This window comes from Dermacentor andersoni, chromosome 8 (assembly GCF_023375885.2).
Source record: "Dermacentor andersoni chromosome 8, qqDerAnde1_hic_scaffold, whole genome shotgun sequence".
Taxonomy (NCBI): Eukaryota; Metazoa; Arthropoda; class Arachnida; order Ixodida; family Ixodidae; genus Dermacentor; species Dermacentor andersoni.
The window spans coordinates 2,253,942-2,278,050 of record NC_092821.1 but is presented as its reverse complement, the minus strand read 5'-3'; the positions used below and the strand labels follow the sequence as shown (position 1 = coordinate 2,278,050).

The 24,109-nt window shown below is 44.8% G+C and overlaps 1 protein-coding gene and 1 pseudogene across 1 annotated transcript in view; both read right to left on the bottom strand.

Moving 5' to 3' along the window:
- Fnta (farnesyl transferase alpha) overlaps positions 1-24,109 on the bottom strand; it is a 62,817-nt gene that overhangs the window by 25,447 nt on the left and 13,261 nt on the right. The window contains exon 2 of the mRNA XM_050174547.3: positions 2,396-2,635. Within this exon, the coding sequence (XP_050030504.1) occupies positions 2,396-2,635 (240 nt within the window). The remainder of the gene's footprint in view (positions 1-2,395; positions 2,636-24,109) is intronic.
- On the bottom strand, positions 8,684-9,407 carry LOC140219930 (uncharacterized; annotated as a pseudogene).

The following is a 24,109-nucleotide window of genomic DNA, read 5'->3' as shown; positions in this document are numbered from 1 at the left end:
GAGGCTGTCCTGTTATCAGCATGCGCCCAGACGATGACAGAGCCCGGTATGGACTGTGACGTGCAAACAAAGGGTTGAGGCGACAACAGCCACCATCCTCCATAAATGATGTGATTACCATGAAGATCACTCTACCTGAACCTGACAAGCTGAACTAATCGATGAAATGGGCCTACGCAGTGCTAACAGTGTCGACCTCGGATTCCCAGTTTACTACATGCTTGTGCCATATGTGGGGGCGAAGGTGCAACATCATGGAAGGGATTTTACGATGAATTCGACAGTTGTGATTGGCTAAAATACAGTCATCAAATTTCTTAGTCGAATCTCCTAGCGAAGATGACTGTATTAAGAGCAGAGACCTTTGGTGCAGTGGGAGTGGTGCTGTGAACTCGGACGTTTAATATGCTCCCACATGGAGTGGGCTTCCGCGTCTGGAGCCAGTGCAGATAATGTAGAATAAATCCTTTTTCCTTCATTCCTACTACCAGATGTACTCATCAATGGGCTTGGTGGATTCCTGGTCCAAACGCCACCTCAAGCCGCAACAATACTCATATAAGGCCATCACTTGAAGTGCAAGCGTTATTTCTATTTTTTTTTAAATACTGCAAGCCAATGATTTGGCTCGAGTAGGGGTGGTTTCATGTACAATACAAAAGTACATAATCAAACAACCCAAGGAATGAACACAGGAAGCAATACATATTATAAATGAAAAAAAAAACGTGTGATAAAATTTGTTTAACAAATGTGGTCATTAAAAGAGAAAAGCCCAATACACATGTAGTAGGAAAGCTTAACAAATTCACCACATGCATAGAATGACTAGTAAGGCTAGGAATTGAAAACATGGCACTGCATTTCACTAACAAAGTAATCAGTTGTAAATACGCTAGGTAGCAAAGAATTTCATTCCGCGACTGTGCGCTGGAAGAAACTATTAGTTATTAGAAAATATTAGTTATTAAAGCTAATATACATACATCATCATCATCATACTATTTTATGTCCACTGCAGGACGAAGGCATCACTCCCTGCGATCTCCAATTACACCTGTCCTGCGCCAACCAATTCCAACTAGCGGCCGAGAATTTCCTAATTTCATCGCCCCACCTAGTCTTCTGCCGCCCTTGACAGCGCTTCCCTTCTCTTGGCACCCATTCTGTACCCAAATGGTCCACCGGTTATCTAACCTACGTATTACATGACCTGCCCAGCTCCATTTCTTTCTCGTACCGTCAGTCAGAATATCTTAGTCTCTTAATGCGACGCCTAACATTCTTTGTTCCATCGCTCTTTACGCAGTCCTTAACTTGTTCACAAGCTTTGTCAGTCTCCAAGTCTCTGCCCCCATATGTCAGCATGGGTAAAATGCACTGATTGTACACTTTCTTTTTCAACGATAATGATAAGCCTCCAGTCAGGCACTGAGAATGTCTGCGTATGCGCTACAACCCCTTTTTATTCTTCTGTGAATTTCTTTCTCATGGTGAGGGTTCCCTGTAATTATTTGAACTAGGTAAGCATACTCCTTCACAGACTCTAGAGTCTGACTGGCGATCCTGAACTCTTGTTCCCTTGCCCGGCTATTCATGACCATCTTTGTCTTCTGCATGTTAATCTTCAACCCCACTCTTACACTCTGTGAAGGTCCTCGATCATTTGTTGCAACTCGTCTCCAGTGTGGCTGAACAGAACAATGTCATCTACAAACTGTTGGTTGCTGAGATATTCACCGTCGATCCTTACTCCTAAGCCTTCCCAGTTTAATTGCTCGAATACTTCTTCCAAGCACACAGTGAATAGCATTGGAGAGATTGTGTCTCCTTGTCTGATCCCTTTGTAGGTATCTTCCTACTTTTCTTATGTAGAAATAAGGTAGACATTTTCCAAGATATATATGTAAGCGGCCTGTACTCCATGATTACGTAATGCCTCTATGACTGCTGGTATCTCTACTGAATCAAATGACTCTTCGTAATCTATGAAAGCCATATACTAGAGGCTGATTGTACTCTGCATATTTTTCGATTACCTGATTAATGACATGGATGTGATCTATTGTAGAGTATCCCTCCCTGAAGCTAGCCTGTTCCCTTGGTTGACTTAAGTCCAGAGTTGCCCTTATTCTATTGCAAATTATCTTGGTGAATATTTTATATAATACTGGGAGTAAGCTAATGGGCCTATAATTTTTCAATTCTGTAACATCTCCCTTGTGGATTAGTATAACGTTGGCATTCTTCAGTTTTCTGGGACCCTTGAAGTTGTTACACACACACACATACACACACACACACACACACATACATACACACACACACACACACACACACACACATACATGAATGGGGTTCGGAAAGCTGGTCATGCCCCTATGCTAAGACCCACCGTTTGGCTGATCACAAAGAAGCGCTGGTTCCAGGCCGAGTTGTTGCGCACATCATTACTGAGCAGCTGCGTGGTAAAGTCCAGCTCCCGGTCCCACAGGCCAAACTCGGCCAAGGCCCACTGGCGGTGCTGCCAGGCATGGTAGTTCTTGGCATCCAAGTCCAGGATCCCCTCAGTGAAGGCCTTCTCCCCTGAGCCGTCTTGAAGCCATTCCACCACAACACGGCGGTGGTGCCACACCTGCATTGGTCCATTCAGACAGCTTCAGTGAACGATGAGGGAGACTACATTTCTTTTTTCACATGTGAGCATATATGCCCTCAGTCTAAAGATTCACATGAAGCATGATAAAAGTTGGCACAGCGCCAAGATTGAGGTCAGCGGCGCAGCTGTCATGGACGATGATGGATGACCAAGACAAGTATAACCAAGTGGGTGGCGCTGCGGATGATGCCATCAGCACAGTGGGGACGGTGCCAACTCACATACATAGGTAACCCAATGTAACTCGGCGCTTGGAAAGAACAGTTGGTGCTTCATCACTGTGTAGTATCGACGGAGCAAGTCCTTCTTGTTATCTTTCAGTTGAAAGGTGAGCTAGAAGGACCGAGGTGCAACAAAAGTGCCACCTAGAGCAACGCAAGTCTACCGATCCCGAAGTCGTCGCTAAACGCCAAGCCTGGGCCGATTGTGCTCGGCAATACATTCACGGTAGACATGCCCAGGAGACCCCGGAAAAGCATGCAGCTCGACTAGCGACGAGACGAGCTTCCCGTCCTGCTCAGTACCGTGCCCAAGTCAATGCAGCGTTGGCAGAGCAACAAGAACAAACAATAAGATAAATAGTAAGAGAATAATTTGATAAACAATGACGACAGAAATGAGAGAAAGTACAGTCACGTGAAATACGGGTTCACTTCATGGAACGAGGGCTGTTTTTTTTTTTTATTAATTCTGCCCAGCTTGCTTGGGAAGCTGTGGCGGCCTACTCTATTACATGTCATGCAACAAACTTGGTTCTCTTGCTTCGTACTTAAGCGACTTAATTTCGCGTCATGTAAACGTGCACAACTGTGTGTGAAGCAGGTTTTTGCTTGTTTTCAGATTGTTGACCTAAATTTCATTCAGTGATTAGATTTCCAGTTGTTAGTAGAACTCATGCCAATCGCATTTTCTGTGAAAAAGAACAACTGACAAAGATGGCACCAAGCATGCGCCCTCCACACATCTTATTCCTTCTTTCTTGGCTCACCATGAGTGCCATCTGGCCTTCAAGCTCGGGCAGCCACAGCACATCTTTATCAAACTAGAGAGAGAGCTCATAAGTGCACTTGCAATCTGAAGAAAAGACAATTTTCCACCAGTGCCAACTTTTTTTGCAAAAAAACCTTGGTTTTGCAATGCAGGCGAGGTCTGCACTTTCACTGCAAGGCAGATAAAGAACTGAATTGTTGCAACATTGGCCTTCTGCCACCTTCCCTTGTTTGACCACTGTTGATCGCTACACTTCCAGTCATGCTATCATGACTGTAGTGAATAACGTATTGATACATTTTTGGTACTAACTTTCCCTTGCTCATTTACATAACAAAGAGAGCAGGTAGGTTTAAAAACAAAAATACCTAACAGATCTGTACATACTCTCAGTTTCCACTGTCATGTTCCTGTGCAATGGTAGATAAATAATTAAAGAAGAGACACTGATAAAGAAGACGGAGAAGTGAAAAGCGAACCAAGCAGAATAAAAAGATTTATTTATTTCGTTCGCACAAGTTCAGTCGCAGGTGCAGTTTGAGCGGCAAATTAGAAATGCCACAGCAACTTGGTGCAGCCAACAGTCAAACAAGGCAAGCACGGGCCCCAAGAACTGCAACCATCTTCTTCCACGTCTTTCACAAACAGCCATCTTTGTTGCTACTACCCCTCCCCAAAGCTAGAGGAGCCATTCTGACGACCTAGGGAAGGGACATCAGGTTACATTGCAGTTTCAGCCACTCAAGGTGAATGATTTCTTGGCTACAGCACCATTGGTCCGTAGATTTAGTTTTTACCTTATTTCACAGAATACTGCGGACCAAGCAGGAGATGGTAGTGTACAAATAAATATGAAGAAAGGCACGGTAACAAATCACACATTAATACGAATAAGGACAAAGTGGGTGGTAACGAGCTCCACTCCAACTGTTTGCGAGAGGAATGAATACAGCCGAACCCATTGTAACGATACCGGTTTTAACAATATATCGGTTATAACAATGAGAAGCTGCTGCACCATCAACTTTTGTATGTTTTCCATGGTGAGATAACTTGCTCACTACAATGTCCCGATGCCGCATTATCAGTTATAACGATGAAGTCTGGCTGCTGGGTGTCCGAGCCTAAAGGTAGTGGAATTTGAAATACTTGAAAAGAAAGAAAGATAACGAGAAATTCGAGCTGCTGCACGATGGCCTGCTGCTCCAACAGCCATCGCGCGCCTCTCTCCCGTTGCCCTTCCACCCCTCCGAACACGAATGGGCTGCACCCATAGCTCTATGCCGTGCCACCCTTTAAAACACGAATGGACCGTGCGAACTGCACTGCTCCCAGATTGCTCGCATGTTGCTACCTAGCTCCTCATTTAGCGCTGTTCTGCAAACTACTTAATCGCTTGCATTCGTCTTTGTTGTTTGCGTTGAAATCGTTCCTGGCCACATGGTTTCTCAGGCTCGTCTAACTTGACGCCGAAACGGAAGATGGCTGATCTGCCTGCTGATTCATTGGCGATGCACGACGTTCCCGGTGAGAAGAAAGCATGTGGCTATAGATTTGGAAGCTAAGTGCTTCTAACCGATGAGGCGATCGTCGCAAATGTGCTTGCATCGGATAGCAACGGTGACGACGGCGGCAACGACACGGTAGGGCAGGCTGCCTCAACATTGTCCTCACAGGAGGCCCAGCAGATGATTCAGTCTCTCCGGGGCTTTATTTACGCGAGGAACTTTCAGCTGCGCTACGTGGAGCACCTGGCAAGATGCTTGTGGCGATCTTGCCTCAGCGTTTCTTCTGGATTTCTCAAGCTGACAGGCTGCTGCGGCAACCTTCTCGCATTCTACCCCTTTTGGGGCCACCAAGGCAATGCGTTGGCGATGCTCACATATTGCTTGCCACCCATGACCCCTCTTTACAGTTGTTATAGCAGTGCCACTCTTTAACGGCAACAGCCGCGGCTTGTCGGACACAATCGGAGCGCCCAGGAAGTACTTAAACAAGGGAACACAATCAGCAGGCAGATGGAGAAAGGTAGGGGGAGGGGCACTGTCCTTATAGTTTTCTTCCATCCCCTCTGCCATCCCCCTATTTGGATGTTTTCATGCAACCCAGTTATATCAATTATCGGTTATGACAATGAAATTTTCGGAGCATTTGAATATTGTTATAAATGGGTTCGACTGTACCTACATATCTTAGTTCTCGCGAATACAGCTTGACGTGGTGACTGTGTTGGTGATGTGAGGCTCAACCTGTAGCGTTTCTATAAGTAATCGAGTGGTTGTATTCCAGGTTTTCAAAGTAGAGAGGTACCAAAAAGTTAAGACATGCTGATTTCCTTCCCCGCACAAACAGATCAGCCAACTGTAACCTGCTCAAGAGTGAGTCAAGTCATTTCTACCGTTTCTAGACATAGCATACGGCTAACCTCTGTATTTTTTCAAGTGCTTCTGCATTTCCACAAGTAATAGGATCCCAAACAGCACTGCCATATTCCAAAGACAGTCTGATATATGTTTTATAGGTCATCAACCTTAGTGAAGAAGAGGATTCACCTAACTTATGTTTTATAATGCCAAATTTTTTTCGGGCTGTAGAGCATATGTTGTCTGTATGGTCAGTCCAGTTAAGATTGGATTTAAGGCAGAAAGCTGGGCTAGTTGGTGGTTGTTCATATAAGGGGACATCGCACTAGCGCGTAAAAAAGGACACGAACAGGAACATGAAAAAAGACACACCGAACGCTAGGCATCAACTGGTTTTATTCTCAGGAGGACACAAATATATATGCAAAAAGACACGTGCTACATGATCAATCCCTAAAGCGCATGCGCAGTGGCACCTTATTGTGCAAGAATTTAATTTACTTTGCCGTCAAAGATACATTAGCTTTGCTGACGTAAGCCTGTTTTTGCCGATGAATAAAAAAGGCCTCACGTATTTCACGCTCTCTCTGATCTGTGCTAGAAGTAATCACTTGCGTCTTATCAAAGAGCGGCATGAATTCATTCTCACAGCGCTTGCAATGTGCCGACAAGTGCGGTGTACAGAATTCCGCTGTCATGCGGAGGTTGCTACATCGGCCAAACTGGCCGGTGTATCAACGTTTGACTAATGGAGCACAAGCTGCTAGTCGAGGCGCCATCGGGATCTGGGCACTTGGCGGCACATTCTGGCAGATTCTGGTTACCCGATGTGTATGCTCACCTCTGTCGTGGAGGGCTTAAGCAGGGAATGTAAAAACGCATAGAATGGAAGCAGTGCCACTGCTAGAGCAAGGAAAGTTGCTGTGGTACCATACATTCATTGCATTTCACATAATCTCAAAAATATAGTGGCAAAATCGGGGGTGAACGTGGTTTTCTCTGCCCCTGAGCGTCTACAGGAGCTATGCAAACAGGTTAATATAGAGAATAACAAAAGGCATGCATGTTCTACTCAACATCGCGAACAATTAGTAGCCTGCACTCACAATGTTGTCTATGCCATTCCACTTTCGTGTGGAAGAACGTATGTTGGTCAAACCGGCAGATGCATCAATGAGAGATTAAAAGAGCATTGATACAGCGTCACTAGGGTAATCTTGGGTCTTTAAGGTATTCATTGCCGAGATTGTTCCTGTAAAACCATGTTTGAAAGTACTTCCATTCTGCATAGGACTCAAAGCAGGATGACAAGGGAGATTGTGGAAGCCTATGAAATAGTCCGAAGTACGGTCTCCAGTACGACAGCGCTTGCTCTTGGGCTGGTCCCCACGTCCATTCGGAACCCTTCAAAAGCAAGTGATGTAAAGGCGCCATTTTCGAAGCGAAATCTGGTCTGAATCTTGCCAGATGATTAGTTATACCGAGCATCCATCGAACGTCAGACACGTTAGCTGGCATCGCCAGTTCTATGATAGCATGAACTTTTTCAGGATCCGGCTTGATGCCATCTCAACTAAGCACACAGCCAAAAAATTTTATCTGTTACCCCAAAGGAACACTTCTCTTTGTTTAGCATAACGCCGGCACTTGCAAGACGATCTAAAATTAGACGCAGGCACTCGTCATGTTGAACCTTGTCGTTGCCAAAAATGAGCCCATCATCCATCATGTTTATCACGCCTGGGATTCCTTCAAGTACCTGCGACATTTTCTTCTGAAAGAACTCGGGTGCTGACGTTATTCCAAACGGCAGTCTTTGAAAACAGTATCGCCCAACTAGCTTTATAAACGTAATTAACAACTGGCTTTCAGGTGACAACTTCATTTGAAAGAAGCCAGAGTTGGCGTCCAACTTCAAAAACACAGAGGCCCCACTTAAAAGACCGAGGCTATCATCCACTGTCGGCATGACATAGCACTTGCGAAGTACACTTTTGTTTAATTACGTCAAGTTAACGCAAATACGAACCGCTCCAGATGGTTCGAGTACTGGCACAATTCCTGCACACCATTCTGTTGGTTCATCTACTTTATGGATTCCCCCGTCTCGCTCCATATGCTCCAGCTCCTGCTTAACTCGGTCATGCAAGGGTAACGCTATGCGACGCGCAACATGAATTGCAAAAGGTATCGAGTTCCGCTTTAGTCTAATTTTGTATTCTCCTTTTATCGCTCCTAGACCACTGAAAAGCTGCGGGTAGGAAGCTTCGACGGCTGTTGCACTACTGACTGAGTCTGCGAATTTAATAACTTCTAGAGCCTCAAGCGCTGGGGACCCAAAAGTACGGAGCGTAATGGTGAGACCACGTACACGATTTGCTGGACAGTGTTTTGCTCCCACTGGATAGTGCCATGAAACTTTCCCAAAACATTCAGTGGCTCATTCGACGGGCCTGTTAGGATTAGGTCGCACTTTTCTAGCCTGGTAGGCAAACTGGGAAACGTTGAGGGCACCACGGAAACTTCGGCACCGGAATCTACTTTAGCGAACACCGGAGTGCCGTTAATGACGACTTGTAGATACCGAGAATTGGAGTACACCCCATTCACCGCGCCAATAAAATACGCCCCCTTGTCCATATGGAGAGATAAAAGTTGTACCTTCTTTCCATCACGTGCAGCCTTTTTCCGACATACAGCTGCAAAGTGTCTGGAACAACCATAGTAGTTGCATTTCGCTGCTTTTGCTGGGCACGAGGCTCTGGGGTGCGCTCCTTGACTGCAGTTGGGGCATGACCCGGGGGTGCCTGGTCGGTAGGACTGTGCTCTGGGGCGCCGACCTTGTATTCCAAGTGAACGAGCTTTGACGAGCTGCCCGAGTGCTGTCCTGAAGAATTCTTTCCGGGCTGCCCTTGCTTGCTGACCGCATCAAGATTGCTGGTCGCCGCTACCAAGGGTTCGTCGTCGGTTTCTCGCAGTTGCTGCTGCTGTCGTTGGACGGTCTCCTTTAAGCGCGCTTTTGCTACAGCGCTGGCGAGAGTCAAATTCGCATCCATTTGAAGCGACTCAGAGAGCTTAGCATCCCCGAGGCCGACCATAAACCTGTCGTGAATCATGCGCTCTTTTTCCTTGTAGTCGCACTGGTCTGCCAGCATGTGCAACGCAGTAACGAATTGGCCGACTGACTGTCCAGGTTCTTGAATGCGACAGTGAAAGCATGCGCTCTCATAAACAAGGTTCCTTGCCGCGACGAAGTGCTTGTTGAGCTTCTTTATGACGACTTCGTATTTGCTTGTGTTCTTCTTCGGGTAATGCAAAAGTAGAGGAGATTTCTCTTGCTTGCCTGCCCATTGTATAAAGTAGAGTCCAGACCTGCGCTTCTTCGCTCCGCTCATTTAGGCCTGAGGCGAAGCAGTAGTCATCAAAGAGTTGGATCCAAGAAGGCCATTCGGACGTCCGGTCGAAGTCAAACCTTGGCGGAGCTGGAACTGTGAACATGGCGTGAAAGGGCTTGACTGCGTTGTCTTCTGACATGGCACCGGTTGACGAAGTTAAGGCAACACCCCTCAAATGCCAGAGAATCCCACTTCTGACACCATGTGGTGTTTCCGCCCTAGCTGGACGCCGAGCGCAGCCGGGCAGCGGGCAGGAAGGAACTGAGCCTGGCTCCGATCTCGGCACGATAACAACAACAACCTTTATTTCACGCAAGCAGCACATCTATATAGCAAGCACTCATGTGACAAGTGACGTCACGGACAGACAACGTTTCAGGCATCAGGGCGAGAGCACCCAATAACGCAGACACATGACACGCGGCACAGGCACTATCAGCACACACACTTAACCTGTCAAAAGTTTTGATGTACGCTGACGACACTGCCTTAGTTTACTCAGGCAACTCACTCTCTTCATTACAAGACACTATATCTGGTGAGCTGCTAAATGTAGCGAAATGGTTTTCAGAAAATAGAGTAGCCCTAAATACTGATAAAACTAAGTATATCATATTTCACTCTAACAGGAAAATACTAGACTACAGTGCATTCACTTTGAACCAAACTCTGGATTGTGCTGATTCATTTAAATATTTAGGTGTTACTTTAGACAGTCACTTGCACTGGAAAGAACAAATTACCATTGTCTGTAGAAAACTCGCTTTCAGTTGTTGCACACTGGTTCATGCCTGGCAATATTTTCCTCGTGCTTTGCTTCATTGCATATACTTTTCTTTGTTTCACACCAACATGAGCTGTTGTGAAATATGGGGCCTAACATATAAAACTTACTTAACACTTATAGTGCAGTTGCAAAAACGCACCCTAAGAATAATAACATTTTCCTCAGTTCGTTACCCAAGTAGCGTTCCTGTTTACTGACCTTCATATTCTTTCTTTCACGGCGTTAACAAATTATAAGGTCACTTGCTTAGTTCACAAAATACTCAACACCAACTTTCTCTTCCCCAGCACCATATTTAAGGGGGGAGGCTACCCTGGAGACCAAACTTTATTTTTTAAGATATCCGGATGGAAACATTCAGGGTACGTTCACACCCTTCAACTATGAGGAACTGCAAAGTTTCATGAAGATGTTCTTTCCTTCTTTCTTTATTGATTTATTTGAGACAATGAACAGATCGTCTTAGGGGACACGGCTAAAGGCAAACATTTGCCCGACTAGGCCGTGCCACCCGTACGTTGGCAGCAACATGGCAGTGGCAGGCTTTCAGGAGGTCACACATGAAATTAAAGTAGCACACATGTTCCAACGATTGAGTACACAATTCGCGTAAGAAGAAAGAAAAAAAGGTTAAAGTTTATACAGTTTTGTAATCATTTGAAGCATAACAACAACAGGAGAAAAAAAAACATGTACGAAATTTTCCATAGCTGTAGCTGAAAGGTTAAAGTTTACACAGTTTTCTAAAACAACAACAACAAGAAAACAAAAACATGTGCGAAATTTTCTATACCTACAGTTGAACATTTCTATTAGTCTTCGGATAGTAACAATTCTTTTACAGTTTTCTCAAAGCTTTGCTTTGAAATTCCAGAATTTAGCCGGTCCAATACCAAGGGGTAGTCGTTTGGAAGGTTAGGAAGTTGAACTGCTAGTTTTTGATCTCCGTATTTAGTTCTGCAACGTGGTTTTCCTATCAGAGTTTTTCTGAGGTTATAGCTTGTCATTCTGCCATGGTATTACTTTGGAAGAAACATTTGTCTTCCCAGAATTGCCGCGAAATTTCGAGGAATAATTTGTAAGTGTGAAGTTTTGATGCTGTTAATATATTATATTTGTTATAGAATGGTTTAGTGCTATCAGTACGTTCTAAGTTACCTATCGCGCGCAGTGCGCGGTTTTGGAGTGTTTGAATTGATCGTAAGTTAGTTTGTGTAGTGGTTGACCAAACTAGAAAACAATAAGTTAATCGAGAATGTATAAGCGCGTTGTAAATATTGCGCGTCACATTTATCGGTAGCAAATATCGCAACCTGTTTAGCACACCGACAGCACGAGCAATATTTTTTCTAAGAACATCTACATGTGGTGACCAGGACATATTTTCATGGAATTCCTAAAAATCTGGCTGTTGGTGCCTGTTTGAGGTTGACCTTCTGAAATTGGAGTGTTGTTAGTTGAGGGTGGATTATTGTTCCTTTTGATTTAAATACTTAGCTTTAGTTATGTTTAAGTGGAGTTCATTCACATTTAGCCACAAGCTTAGTTGCTGTAACCAGATGTTAGCTTGCTCAAAAAGATTTGCAATTTCCCTTCCTGAGAAGAACACATTAGTATCATCAGCGTATAATATAATATTGGAACAGCCTTGAATATTGACAATATCATTAATATAGAGTAAAAATAAAACAGGCCCCAAGACGGATCCTTGCGGCACGCCACACTTAATGTGCTGAATTTCGGAACTAACTCCATTTATTGTTGTGTACTGTGTTCTAGAGCTGAGATAGCTTTTTATTAAGGACAATGCGACACCACGAATTCCATAAAAAGGTAGCTTTTTCAAAAGGACATCATGTTGCACACAATCAAAGGCCTTCCTAAAATCTAGAAAGATACCTAGAGTTAACATTCGGTTTTCTATGTTGTCAAGGATTTATTCTTTTATTTCAAGTAAAGCGGTTTCTGAAGATTTAGTCGTACAGAAACCATATGGCTCCTGAGCTATTATTTTAAACTTGTTTAGAAACTCACAAAGTCTTTTATTAATTACATGCTCAGCAATTTTCGCGAAGACAGAAAGAACGGATACTGGCCTGTAGTTATTCATGTCCTTAACTGGGCCACATTTATGAATGACAGTCACCCGGGTTAGCTTCATCTTATCTGGATGTGCTTATTATTCCAGAGTTATTATTATGTGCTAATAATTAGTTCCAGAGTTATTGAGGTCTAACTATGGTTCGTGTATATGCCTGAGGAAGAGCCTCAAGACATCGTAGGAAGCAGTTTTCACTGTGATGATCTCTTTATAGATATCCCAGGGGGCCCTTTTCTTTATTTCCCCTCCAAAAAATTTTAACACAAATTTGAATTTGATGTAGCCAGTAATGACTACATTAATCAAAAATTAATTGCTTATTATAAATTAACTGCACCAGTTTTCAAAAAAAGAAGCTTGTTCCCTCCTGGCAAAGACATTCAGGAACAGAATTTTAAAAAAAGCGGCACACAAATCTGAAGAGCGGTTCTCAGGATATCGCCTTCCCTAGCACCACTACTACGAAAACATCCATTCCTAGAAAACAGGCCTTAAAGTTGAACAAGGTCTTTTTTTTTTTATTTTAGAAAGCGCTAAGCCACAGCGGAGCGGCGAGCGATTTTCACGTTTTAGTTAGCGTAGCTACAGTGTACTAGAATAGGGGCAGTGTGTTCAGGAAGCGCTCGCCGCTGAGGCGCTTCATGTAGATAGCACGAGATGGCGCTGCAGGAACATGGGCTGTACGGAACGTACGACGCAGCGCAAGCGCTGCATGCTGATATTTTGATAATCATTTTCTGTCGCAATCAAATAGACGTGCAAATCCTCGGCGGGTGTTAAGATGCATCCCCGAAACTTACTTCATATAAAAGATGAATTGTATGTGCGCTCCTAGCGCATCTCAACGCCCATTAGACGAATTTATTAACCTGACAGCAAAGGTTTTGCAGACACCGAAATAGTGGCGTAAAGCCGTTAAATTTGTTTTGAACCACGGTGCCTCGTAACCAGAAATTATTTGAACGGAAAAGTCCGCTGCAAATAACGCAGTAGTAAAGGAGATCGAATTGATTTAAACTAACTCGGATTCAAGGTGCACACATTTTCTTTTGCGGTTCGCATTCGTAAAAAAGCGGCCGTGGCATTCGCGACCCAACGTCAAGCGCTTAGTTCCTCAGCCACTGTTGTAGGAGAGAAGGCAAAACATTATGTACGTACATAGCCCAAAGCCAAAGAGCTTGCCTGCTTAATTGGCCTTTACCTTCTTTCGCGATAAACATTTGTCCCTTGTTCTTTCATTCTGTTTTGCGAGCCCCCCGCAACTACATTTGCACAGTTTATTCGTGAATTTTTTTATTTACACCATGAAGTGTTCCCGAACGTCAGGCTCATGTGCGAGTATGAGACATACCGACATCCTACACTTCTATGGAACGAATAAAACAGGTAGGAATGACGCCAAGTAAAAGGTATCTCTGCAAAACTACACACGTGCACCAGTATGCCAAAACACAGAAAAACAGTGCAAGTACATTCCTACCCAAACAATGGAGACCTACAGCGGAATTAATATGCGCAAATATATTACTTAATTCATTTTTAATTATATTCACAAAATTAGCTTTTTGAATGTACCAGAAAAAGTTGTGCATTCAGACGAAAAAGACAAAGAAGGTTCAGCATACATATGTTGCACCAGCCTGCTAAGAACATTATAGCTAACTTTAAAGTGCAATTTCCTTTTTCGTCGTGCTTCCCTTCACTGATTAACACCTTTAACGTAAAAGTACAGCCTTGTTAGGAGATAAAAACGCACAACTGCTGATGTGAAATCTTCAGCATGTAATTTGCAGCCTATGGCATAGCCAAATTTAAAGCTTTCACTAGAATTATGACATTCAACTACGATGTTGCTGCAAAGCTCTTTGCTGAAAAAGGTTGTAAATATATTCCCTCAAGTTTCTTTAGTGCTTCGAAAAGCAACTTGGAGGGATACAGCAATCCTCCCCTGTCACAAATTTCGTGAATTTTGAGACTGCTACTGACACTAGAGTTCTGCAAAAGAAGAGAGCGGCAGTCCTCACATTTCTTGCGAATAAAAAATTTCTGCGCGACATACCCTGCCATATATAATAGATGAGGCGGTCATCGCTCCTTTCCTCCACATAAGCCCGGTGCTCTGCTGGAGTATTGTTTAGCCTTTGCTCTACCAGCGTCAGATTTCCAGCTTCAACTAACTCGTCAATTGTGACGCAACGTCCCCTTCCTTGTCAGAATTATCAGGTGAGTGAAGTAGCGATACCAAATCTTTACTAACCTCTGTGCTCCTGTTTGCATTGCCTTCGCCAAGATATAAAAATGCAATTCACAACAATCAAAAATTGAGACGGCGTTGGATGATCGTTGGATCCGCGCACGACTACCTCACAAGACGTTCTCCAACTTTTATTGGCTTAGTCTAGATGTCAATAGGTATTTAAAACCCTCTCCTTCCGAGTATTCTAACAGAGCTAAAGTGCTGCACAATGTCACACAGAGCCTATCTGCCGTCAACTGGCTCAAGCCGCAAAGCCCTTTTGCAATGGAAAGCATATTTAGCGCCAGCGAACAAGGACAGAAGGGAGACGACACCACAACGCGCTAACTTCAACAACTTGATATTCAGGAAACACCCGCCTATTTAACACATGCACAGTTAAATAGGCGGGTGTTTCCTGAAAATCAAGTTGAACTTAGCGCATTGTGGTGTCGTCTCCCTTCTGTGCTAGTTTGCTGGCGCTAAATATGCTTTCCAAGTCAGTCTACCAACACGCCCAACAAATGGCAATCCTTCTGCATGTGACTCCCAAGGAGACAGAAACTCTAGGAATTCCTTCACAGCCCTTCAGAGCAAACACACGGCAAGCACGCTGCAACTGGCCGCAACACACGGACAACGCGTCCGTACAGCCCGTGCGACTGCAGCGCCGCCGCATACATCCGGGACCTGTCTACGCTCCCGGCTTCAAAGCGGTGCGTGGCGCGCTCCGCCGTCTGAACACACTGCCCCTATCTAGTACACTGTAGCGTAGCGGAGCGGACCTTTCGTAGTTGCAGCGCCCCCTGGCTAAATTCAGGGTAATGAAAGAAAATAAAAACACTATGATCACTCTTATACCGTAATACGTATATATGTATATATATAACTTGTTTCTCCATGAAGTATCTAGACGTGTGCTTGTAATGCGTTACCAGTCCATTTTATCCAATGGAAAATAAGGCGCCGTCTTGGGGAACGCCACGTGTTAGCCAGCGCGCTTGCTTTCGGCATCCAATCCAACCCGTTCTGACGCCAACGCTAGCCAAAGTGCTGCGCGGCACGCTCCGCTCAGGCAATCGTGTTTCTCGCTCCGCTATACCGCTTACGGCTAAGCGGACGGCGCATGCGCATTCGCGCTTCCGCTCCGCTTAACTGCTTAGTGGAACGTAAACACGCTCAACTAAAACACTCTAGTAGCTCCTGCGGCTCCAGGCACACTCAACGTGTCGGATTTTCGACTGATGACAGCCGACAGAAGAGTTCCGCCGCTGAAAGCATCTACGCAGTCGGCACTCGCTGCGGAAGATCGGAAGTTCGATGCTCGTACAAGTCGCATATCGCGCTTCCGTTCACCGAACATCTGCACTGTCTTGGGTTTCGTTGCCGGCATCGCGTGCAGCAAAGAACTAGGGGAAAAAAAAGCTGAAAAAGTAATCTAAAAGCGTAAGGCGATGAGCAGCTCACACGCAGGCGTCTGTTGAGGCGGACAGAGCAAGGGGCAACAACGACGCGAGCGCGGCATCAAAGGGAGCAGCCGCCGCCCGCGCAGCAGCCAATGGCAGGCGCACTTTAGCCCGCGGGATTTGAACGCGCTGCTCCAGCCAATCAGCGCTCCGCACCGCCATCGCAGGAAAACGCCAATAGTACGTCAACCACGCCGACGATGCCATTTTGCAAGGCGGCAAAACAGAGACAAAGAATTCACGGTCAAAACGACACCAAAATGTTCCACAGGGACTTCTTCTTGGGGAAGTTGGTGCCTAGATTTCCTAGGTATAGTTTGTGGCGCAAAATGCATTTCTTGAAAAGGGACAGAAGAAGGCAGTGAAGTGCCAAACTACCAGCTGTTTAATGACAGCCGGAAGAAACGTATAGAAGAAAAGACAACTTCCGCTCATGCGCAGGGAGCCAAGGTGTGACAGAACATCGTCATGATAACATACTTTGGATAAAGCACATTTCTGCGTAGTATGATATGATACATGTATCGCTGACACAATCAGACCCTTTCTTTTTAATATAGAGCACTTCCAACAACTCCCTTGCAGTTTGGTCCCTATTTTTGCCATGAATATTTGTTCAAAGCATGGCGTTGTATTAAGGACAGACTGAGGAAACACGCTAATAGTATCGGTAATGTGACAAGGCGCATCTTCCTGTGCACTGTCATTGTACGCCATGCTTTGAACAAGTATTGATTCTTGGCAAAAGTAGGGACCAAACTGCAAGGGAGTTGTTGGAAGCATTCTATATTAAAAAGAAAGGGTCTGACTGTGTCAGCGATACATATATTGTATTATACTCCGCAGAAATGTGCTTTATCCAAAGTATCTTATACCTGTGCCACACGGGCGAGATTAATGCCATTAAAAGTTTAAGACCTAAAGTTTCTTAATGCCGTTATATTTCGATCGCTGCTACACATGCATACTTATTAACATTAAGCGTTGCAATGGCGATAGCTGCAGTGAAACGGTTAAGTTTGCTTGCCAATCACAATACAATAAAAAACAGTTATCTAGGGAGCAGATGTTTAATAAATGGCATGAGAAACATTATAGTCGTAATATATGTAGTTTACTTCAGAAATGTCAATGTTACATCCAGCCGTAAACTGTTTGGAGCCAAAGCTAGCTCGACGGCCAATCCATAGCGTAGCCAAAGCACTGAAATTGGAAAAATAGTGCTCACAGCTTCAAAGCTCTGAAACAGCGATCCTGAAGAATTTGAGCGTGTGCTCCAGTTTGTTCTGGCGGATGTGATTCTTCGAGTTAAGCATCGTCAGTAAATTCAAAGGCTTTAGTGCGAGGCCAACAAGGCAAGGAGCTGCCGCCGGGCAATCGAACAGCTTCTCCTGGCTAACGCGCTCACGATTAATGCTCTAGCTGTGAGTAGTGGCAAGATCGCCTGCTGATCTCTACGAAAATAAAGAGCTCCTTTTAAAGAAGTGAAGAGCATATTAGTTGTTTTTATCTACAAGTTTGCTTAATATCGTGAGAATATGGTCACTATATGGCCACGGCGGGGACATGTAAACGAGAGTACGCATTCAACGGCCAAGCGAGTTGTAATTGTAAGAACGCACTACGCCCCGAAAAAGAGCAATTTTTAAAAGAAAGTGAAGAATATATTAATTGTTCTTCACTAATAATTCTTTTAGTCACATCAGAATGTGGAGACATTAGAAACGAGAGTACGTATTTGACAGCGAAGTGAGTTACGAGAACGCACTATGCCGCGAACGGCATTAAGCTTCAATGCCATTAAGCATGTCCGTGTGGCACCCTGCGAATTACATTAAAGTTGAAGCCATTAGCCAGTTAATGTCATTTTCTGTGCCCGTGTGGCAGGGTTATTATCATGACCATGGTCCGTCACACCTTGGGTCTCTGCGCATGAGCGGAAGTTGTGTTTTCTTCTATACATTCTTTCAGGCTGTCATCAAACAGTCGATAGTTTGGCACTTCACTGTCTTCCTTTCTTCTGTCCCTTTTCAAGAAATGTATTTTGCACCACCAGGTATACCTAGGAGACACCAAGATGGCACGGGCAGGCCACATGCAGCAATGCCTTATTGCAGCAATGTCTACGGTGAACGATTATTAGTTCTTTGGCGCTATAACTTGGAACACTGTGCCTGTGGAAATAAAGTTAACCAGAAATTTTGATCTTGTATGTAAACACTTCTTGTCTAGACAAACGTAATAGCTTTTCCTTTAAAAAAAAAGTACTTGTTTATGTAAATAATGTTCTTACTCATTGAGCAGTATGTACTTGGTTGACCTGTATATGTATTTTTGTGTATTGGACCAGCTACTAGCCACATCGGCTATTGGTCCAACTATTTTTGTATGCATTCCTTGAATTGTTTAAAAAAGCTCACTTTTTAATTGATTGACTGATATCCACAAAGCAGACCGATTGGGGTTCTTCCTTGATCTTCTTCAGGATTGAAATCAACCTGGCCCTACGCCTTCCCCCATTGTGCTGCGGGTCTACATTGCGAGGGATTGGCTTAACGTAAATGCTTTCTCTTTGCCCGTCAGTGATTCAATGCCTTCTCTCTTCAGCAAGAACTGAGTGAGAGAATCTTCACTCCTCAGTCAACACTGTTATCATGTATAATCACATACGCATTGTTGCGCATGTGCCCGGTTCTTCTCCTGTACAAAAGTGGCCGGAATTTGTTGAATAAACTCAGCTGAAAGTCAGCTTTCTTTCCTGTCTCTTTGCCTTCCCAAAAGAGTGTTGCACTGTACCTACATTATTCAGCAAACTGGCACTGGGTGTTCCAACACAACCACATGGCTCTTTGAACGAACAGGCAGCTACAACAAACTCGAAGAACTCATCTCTGAATACAAATGCCGACACGAAGTACAGCTGCTTGCTTACAGCTTTCTTACTAGGGAAGTGTTCAACACAGCATTCTGCGTGGTCAATAAAATTTGAATTTTGAACCGTTTCCTATGCTGCTGCCTTGCCCACTGGGCCTGAACAGGTTTTTAAATTGTGTTTTGCCGGCCAACGATGACCTCTTGTCTTGTGGTGACATCGAGGACAACCTTGGGCCCTCTGAGAGGGAAACGTTATCTGAAATATTGCAAGCTCAAAAAATTATGAGTTCGACAGTTGACGGCATACAGTGCGCGCAAAAAGGCATAGAAAAGAAGCTTACCAGAAGAACTGGGCATGTTGATGGCATCGATGAGCAGTCACAAAAACTTACTGCTCTAGCTATGAAGAACATCTTGAAGGGGCAGCACAATAAGACGAAGACAGAAGGCAGGAACACACAGGACAGCGCTGCCTCTTATTGCGCTGCCCCTTCAAGATGTTCAACCAGCACCCAACTCGCCCAAATGTCGATCCTTCTAGCTATGAAGGTTGAAAATATGGAATCAACAATCCCAAAACTTGAATCTCAGGTGTTGGCGCTTCGGGACCAGATAGATGACTTAGAGAACAGAGGGCGGAGAAACGATTTTGTTATATCTGGTCTAGATGAGCCAACTAATGAGTCAAACGATGAACTAGTTAAAGAAGTCCAAGAAGACATTTTTGTGAAACATTTCGGTAGGGAGGTAGATGGCATAGAAAGAAGCCATAGGATAGGAGAAAAAAGAAACAAGCAAGTAGCGTTCTGTTATTATAAAAATTCTCGACCAGCGCAAAAAAATTTCCATACTGAAATCGGCGTATAAACTAAAAGGCACAAATATATTTTTATCCGAGGACTTTTCCAAGCCACTTCGGGACATAAGGCAGAAGTTACGAAAAAGCGCAACAGGAGAGAAAACAAACAGTGCAAAAGTAAAACTTGTTTATGATAAGTTGAGCATTAATAGTATCTTGTTCGGTTGGGATGAAGGGGAAAATGTACAACTTCAGATAACCAAGGGAAGGACTGGCTGACACTAGAACCCTAACACCAGGTCCCTAAAGATAATGTGAACCGCAGCAGCGTAATCAACAAGGTCGCGGAATTGGAGGCTCTTGTCCTTACACATGACCCTGCTGCCACAAAGACCTGGCTAAATGACTCTACATATGACAGCGAGTTTGTTCTGGTTACAGTGCATTTAGGAAAGACCGAGACGATAGAGGTGGAGGTGTCAATCTCCTTTTTAAGTTGTCTCTAAACATCCCGCAAGTGCCAAATATACAGAATGTTGAACATTTTTGTAAGGCTTATTACAATAACATCAGATACGTTACAGGAGCTATGTACAGACCAACAAATGCCCCAGTTTCTATGTTCGAGGACCTTGAAAAATACTTGCATGAAAAGATAACTAATGACCGAATCATCCTTTCAGGGAATTTTAATTTGCCTAACATACAATGGCCAACATTCATACTCAAAAAACACGATCTCGTCGAAGAAGCAATGCTAAACACTGCCTTTACATATGATCTGCTTCAAGTTGTACATGATTATACAAGAATTCAGGAATCTTCCAAATATGTTTTGGACTTATTTTTTATCAGCGGATCTATTGATGCTCGAACAAGCTGCGAGGTACTTCCAGGAATTTCGGGCCACCAAACCGTGACACTAACGCACTAGACAAAAAATTGCGACATTTATCTTTCCTCAATTTCTCTCGGGCAGACGACGCTTCAATTATCGATGCTGTCGCGTTTTATTTTAATGACTTTGAAAACAGCAGATGCGATGTAAATGGGCTTTGTATCAGGTTTAAGAACATTATAAATGGCTGTACAAACTCTTTCGTACCACAAATTACAAAAAAACAAAAACCCATGGATTTCTCGTGCAACACTCCAGCTGAAGACTGATAAAACGATTACAGAAAAAAATTTTAATTCACCTTGCAAAGATAATGAAATTTGTGAATTAACTTCAAAACTTAAGGGCCAAATCAGTAGTGATAGGTAGCGCTATTATGGTGACTTATTGCTAAGTTACATCACATCGGCCCCAGATAAATTTTGGAGATGCATAAGCTTTAAAATAGAAGAATGTGATGTGTTTGCCATAATGATACATTGACTCATGAACCCAAGGAAATTGCAAACTTATTTAATGCACGCTACAAATCTGTTTTTACTCAATATAATGGCATTTTACTGTGTTACGATGCAGTCCTGCCTCCTATACCCGATGTTAAGATAACTGAACAGGGCATTTTTAATGTGATACTTAATCTAGATAATAGAAAATCTTCTGGCCCAGATGACATCCCGAATGGTTTTTTTAAACACCATGCGGAATGGGTGCCCAAAGGTTTACATGTTTTGTTTGTGAGAGAGAGAGAGAGAGAGAGAAAAAACATTTATTCGGACCATCGAGGTGGTTGCTCTTGAGGTCGAGTGGGTGGTGTCCTCATTCCAGGACTCCACTGGCCATGGCTGCTCGACGTACTTGCTGGACGAGAGCTTCTTGTCCCGCCAGGGTATCGCCGGTCAGCTGTACCTCCCACCGCTCAAATGACGTGCTAGGAGTCTTTGAAGTGTTGAGGTTTGCCCTCGCACCCCCACGATATGTGAAAGAGTGTAGGGCGTGTGTCGCCACACCAGGGGCAGGTGCCGCGATATGTATGTGGGAACATTTTACTGTATCTGTGTAGGTTTGGAAATGTGTTGGTCTGTGTAAGTCGGAGAGCTACGGCATCTTCAGTGCTGAGCTTTTTGTGAGGCGGGGGATAAATCCTGCGGTTGAGTCGCTGGATCTCGAGTCGGTCGCAGTAATTGGATGGCAGGGGCATGAAGGTAAAGGGTGGGGATTGATGAGATGATTGGTCTTGCCCCGCTCGGTTGATTAGTGCTCGAGCTAGGGCGTTCGCCCTTTCGTTCCCCTCCAGACCCGCGTGACCCGGCGTCCACGTGATTTCATGGTATTCTTGCAGCCTCGGGCCTAGAATCTGAGCCGCCAACAGCGGTGTTCGTCCGTTCGTAAAGTTACGGCAGGCCTGTTGCGAGTCGGTAATGACATGGACTTCCCTGCCTACCCTGTCTTCTTGCTTTATTACCAGCGCAGCGGCTATGGTCTCAGCCGCAGCTGGGGTCTCTGCCCTTATGGAGGCCGCGAGGGTCAAGGAGTTGTCTCTCCCATTCACGGCGGCTACCGCGAAGAGGCCCCCTACAGGGTACGCCGTCACGTCCACGTACGTTACGTACGGGTCACCCTTGAATTGTCGGCGCTGTCTGACGACGCGAGCTTTGCGTCGTCCTTCATGGAGTTCATGACTCATGTGCTTCGGTATCGGGTTCGCCTTGATCTTGCCTCTGACCTCAGGCGGGAGTGATCGTTGCCCATCGAGGGCACGGAGCTCCATAGCCGTTCCGGTCCGGTGGAGGATGGCTCTGCCCGCCGCCGTGTTCTGTAATCTGGCCTTTTGTGAAGCCATAACCGCGTCCGACAGCTCAGCGAAGGTGTTGTGGATCCCGAGGGCCGCTAACTTCTCGTTTGAGGTGGTGACAGGGAGACCCAGGGCCGTTTTGTACGCGCCTCTGATGATGGCATCGACTTGTTCTTGGTCGTGTTTGTTTAGCGAGTGATAGTGATACGGCATGCTATACGTTATTCTGCTGATCACCAGAGCCTGGACGAGGCGAATCGTGTCCTCTTCTCGCATGCCCTTGCGGCTTCTTGTGATTCGTTTTATAATCCGCGAGATCTGGTTGGTGGCAGACCTTAGGGTTTGGATGGTGTGGGAGGCTTTCAGGTTGCTCTGGATCCAAAAACCCAGAATCCTAGTCTTATTGCCTTCCGTTATCTTCTGGCCCTCAAGATAGAGGTCGATAGGGCCGGGGGACTTGTAGATTTTTCCTCCGTGCACCCGGATCACCTCGGACTTTTCGGGCGCACAACGCATCCCGCTCGCTGCCGCAAATCTCTCCACGGCCGTCGCGGCCTCTTGAAGGGTCGCCTCTTTTCGCGCTAGGGAGCCCTTGGTGGCCCAGAGCGTGATGTCGTCTGCATACAGAACGTAACCTAGGTCGGGGATCTTCCGCAGCTCTTTGGTCAGCGCTAGCATCGCGACATTGAAGAGAATCGGGGAGATTATCGCCCCCTGCGGTGTTCCTTTGTTCGGCACGTCGATCGTATCCGATCGAGTCTTGCCTATTCCGATGGTTGCCGTCCTGCATGTCAGGAACGATTTAACGTAATTAAAGATGCGCTCCCCGCAGCTGATGTCGTTCAGTCCCTTGAGAATGGCCTCGTGGGAGATGTTATCGAAGGCCCCTTTTAGGTCGAGTGCGAGCAGGAGGTGTTCTCCCTTCGGGATGCCCTTGAGAACTTCTTCCCTTAGGATTAGGAACGCATCTTGAGCAGAAAGTCCTGGCCTGAAGCCAAGCATGGTGTGCGGGAAGAGGTCACCGTCCTCTATGTAATGTTGGAGGCGGGTTTGTGAAATCCTTCTGATTCGGCCAAGTGCTGGACGACTGGAGGACCGCCAGTCGAGCCACTCCACAAAACCGGGAATAAGCAGCACATCCAGAACTGCCGCCCTATTTCACTAACTTCAACTGCATGCAAGATCTTAGAACACATCATTCACAAACACATTTCTGAATTCCTTGAAAAGCATAACTTGCTAACAATCCGTCACCGTGGATTCCGAAAAGGCTGTTCCACAATAACACAATTGGTACAAACTGCGCATGACTTCACAGATCATATAAATAACGGCACACAGACATACGCCATATTTATGGACTTTTCTAAAGCTTTCGATAAAGTTTCTCATCATAAACTACTGCATAAATTTTATTTTAAGAGTCCTAAAAATCCTAGCCTAATTAACTGGATTTCAGATTACCTTAGTGCACGTAAACAATTCGTTTACGAACACAAGTACCTTGGCCTGTGGATAACTAACAACCTTTAATGGAATCGGCACATTGATGAAGTAACCACTAATGCCTGTCGTAAATTGTTTTTCTTAGGTGAGCATAAACTGTCCACATGTCCCATTCGCTTATAGCCTACAAAACAATTATACGCCCCATACTGGATTATGCAGTTATTACCTGGGATCCATTTATGCAAACTAACATAAAAAAACTCAAACAGGTGCAGAGAAAGGCAGTTCACTTAATTTACA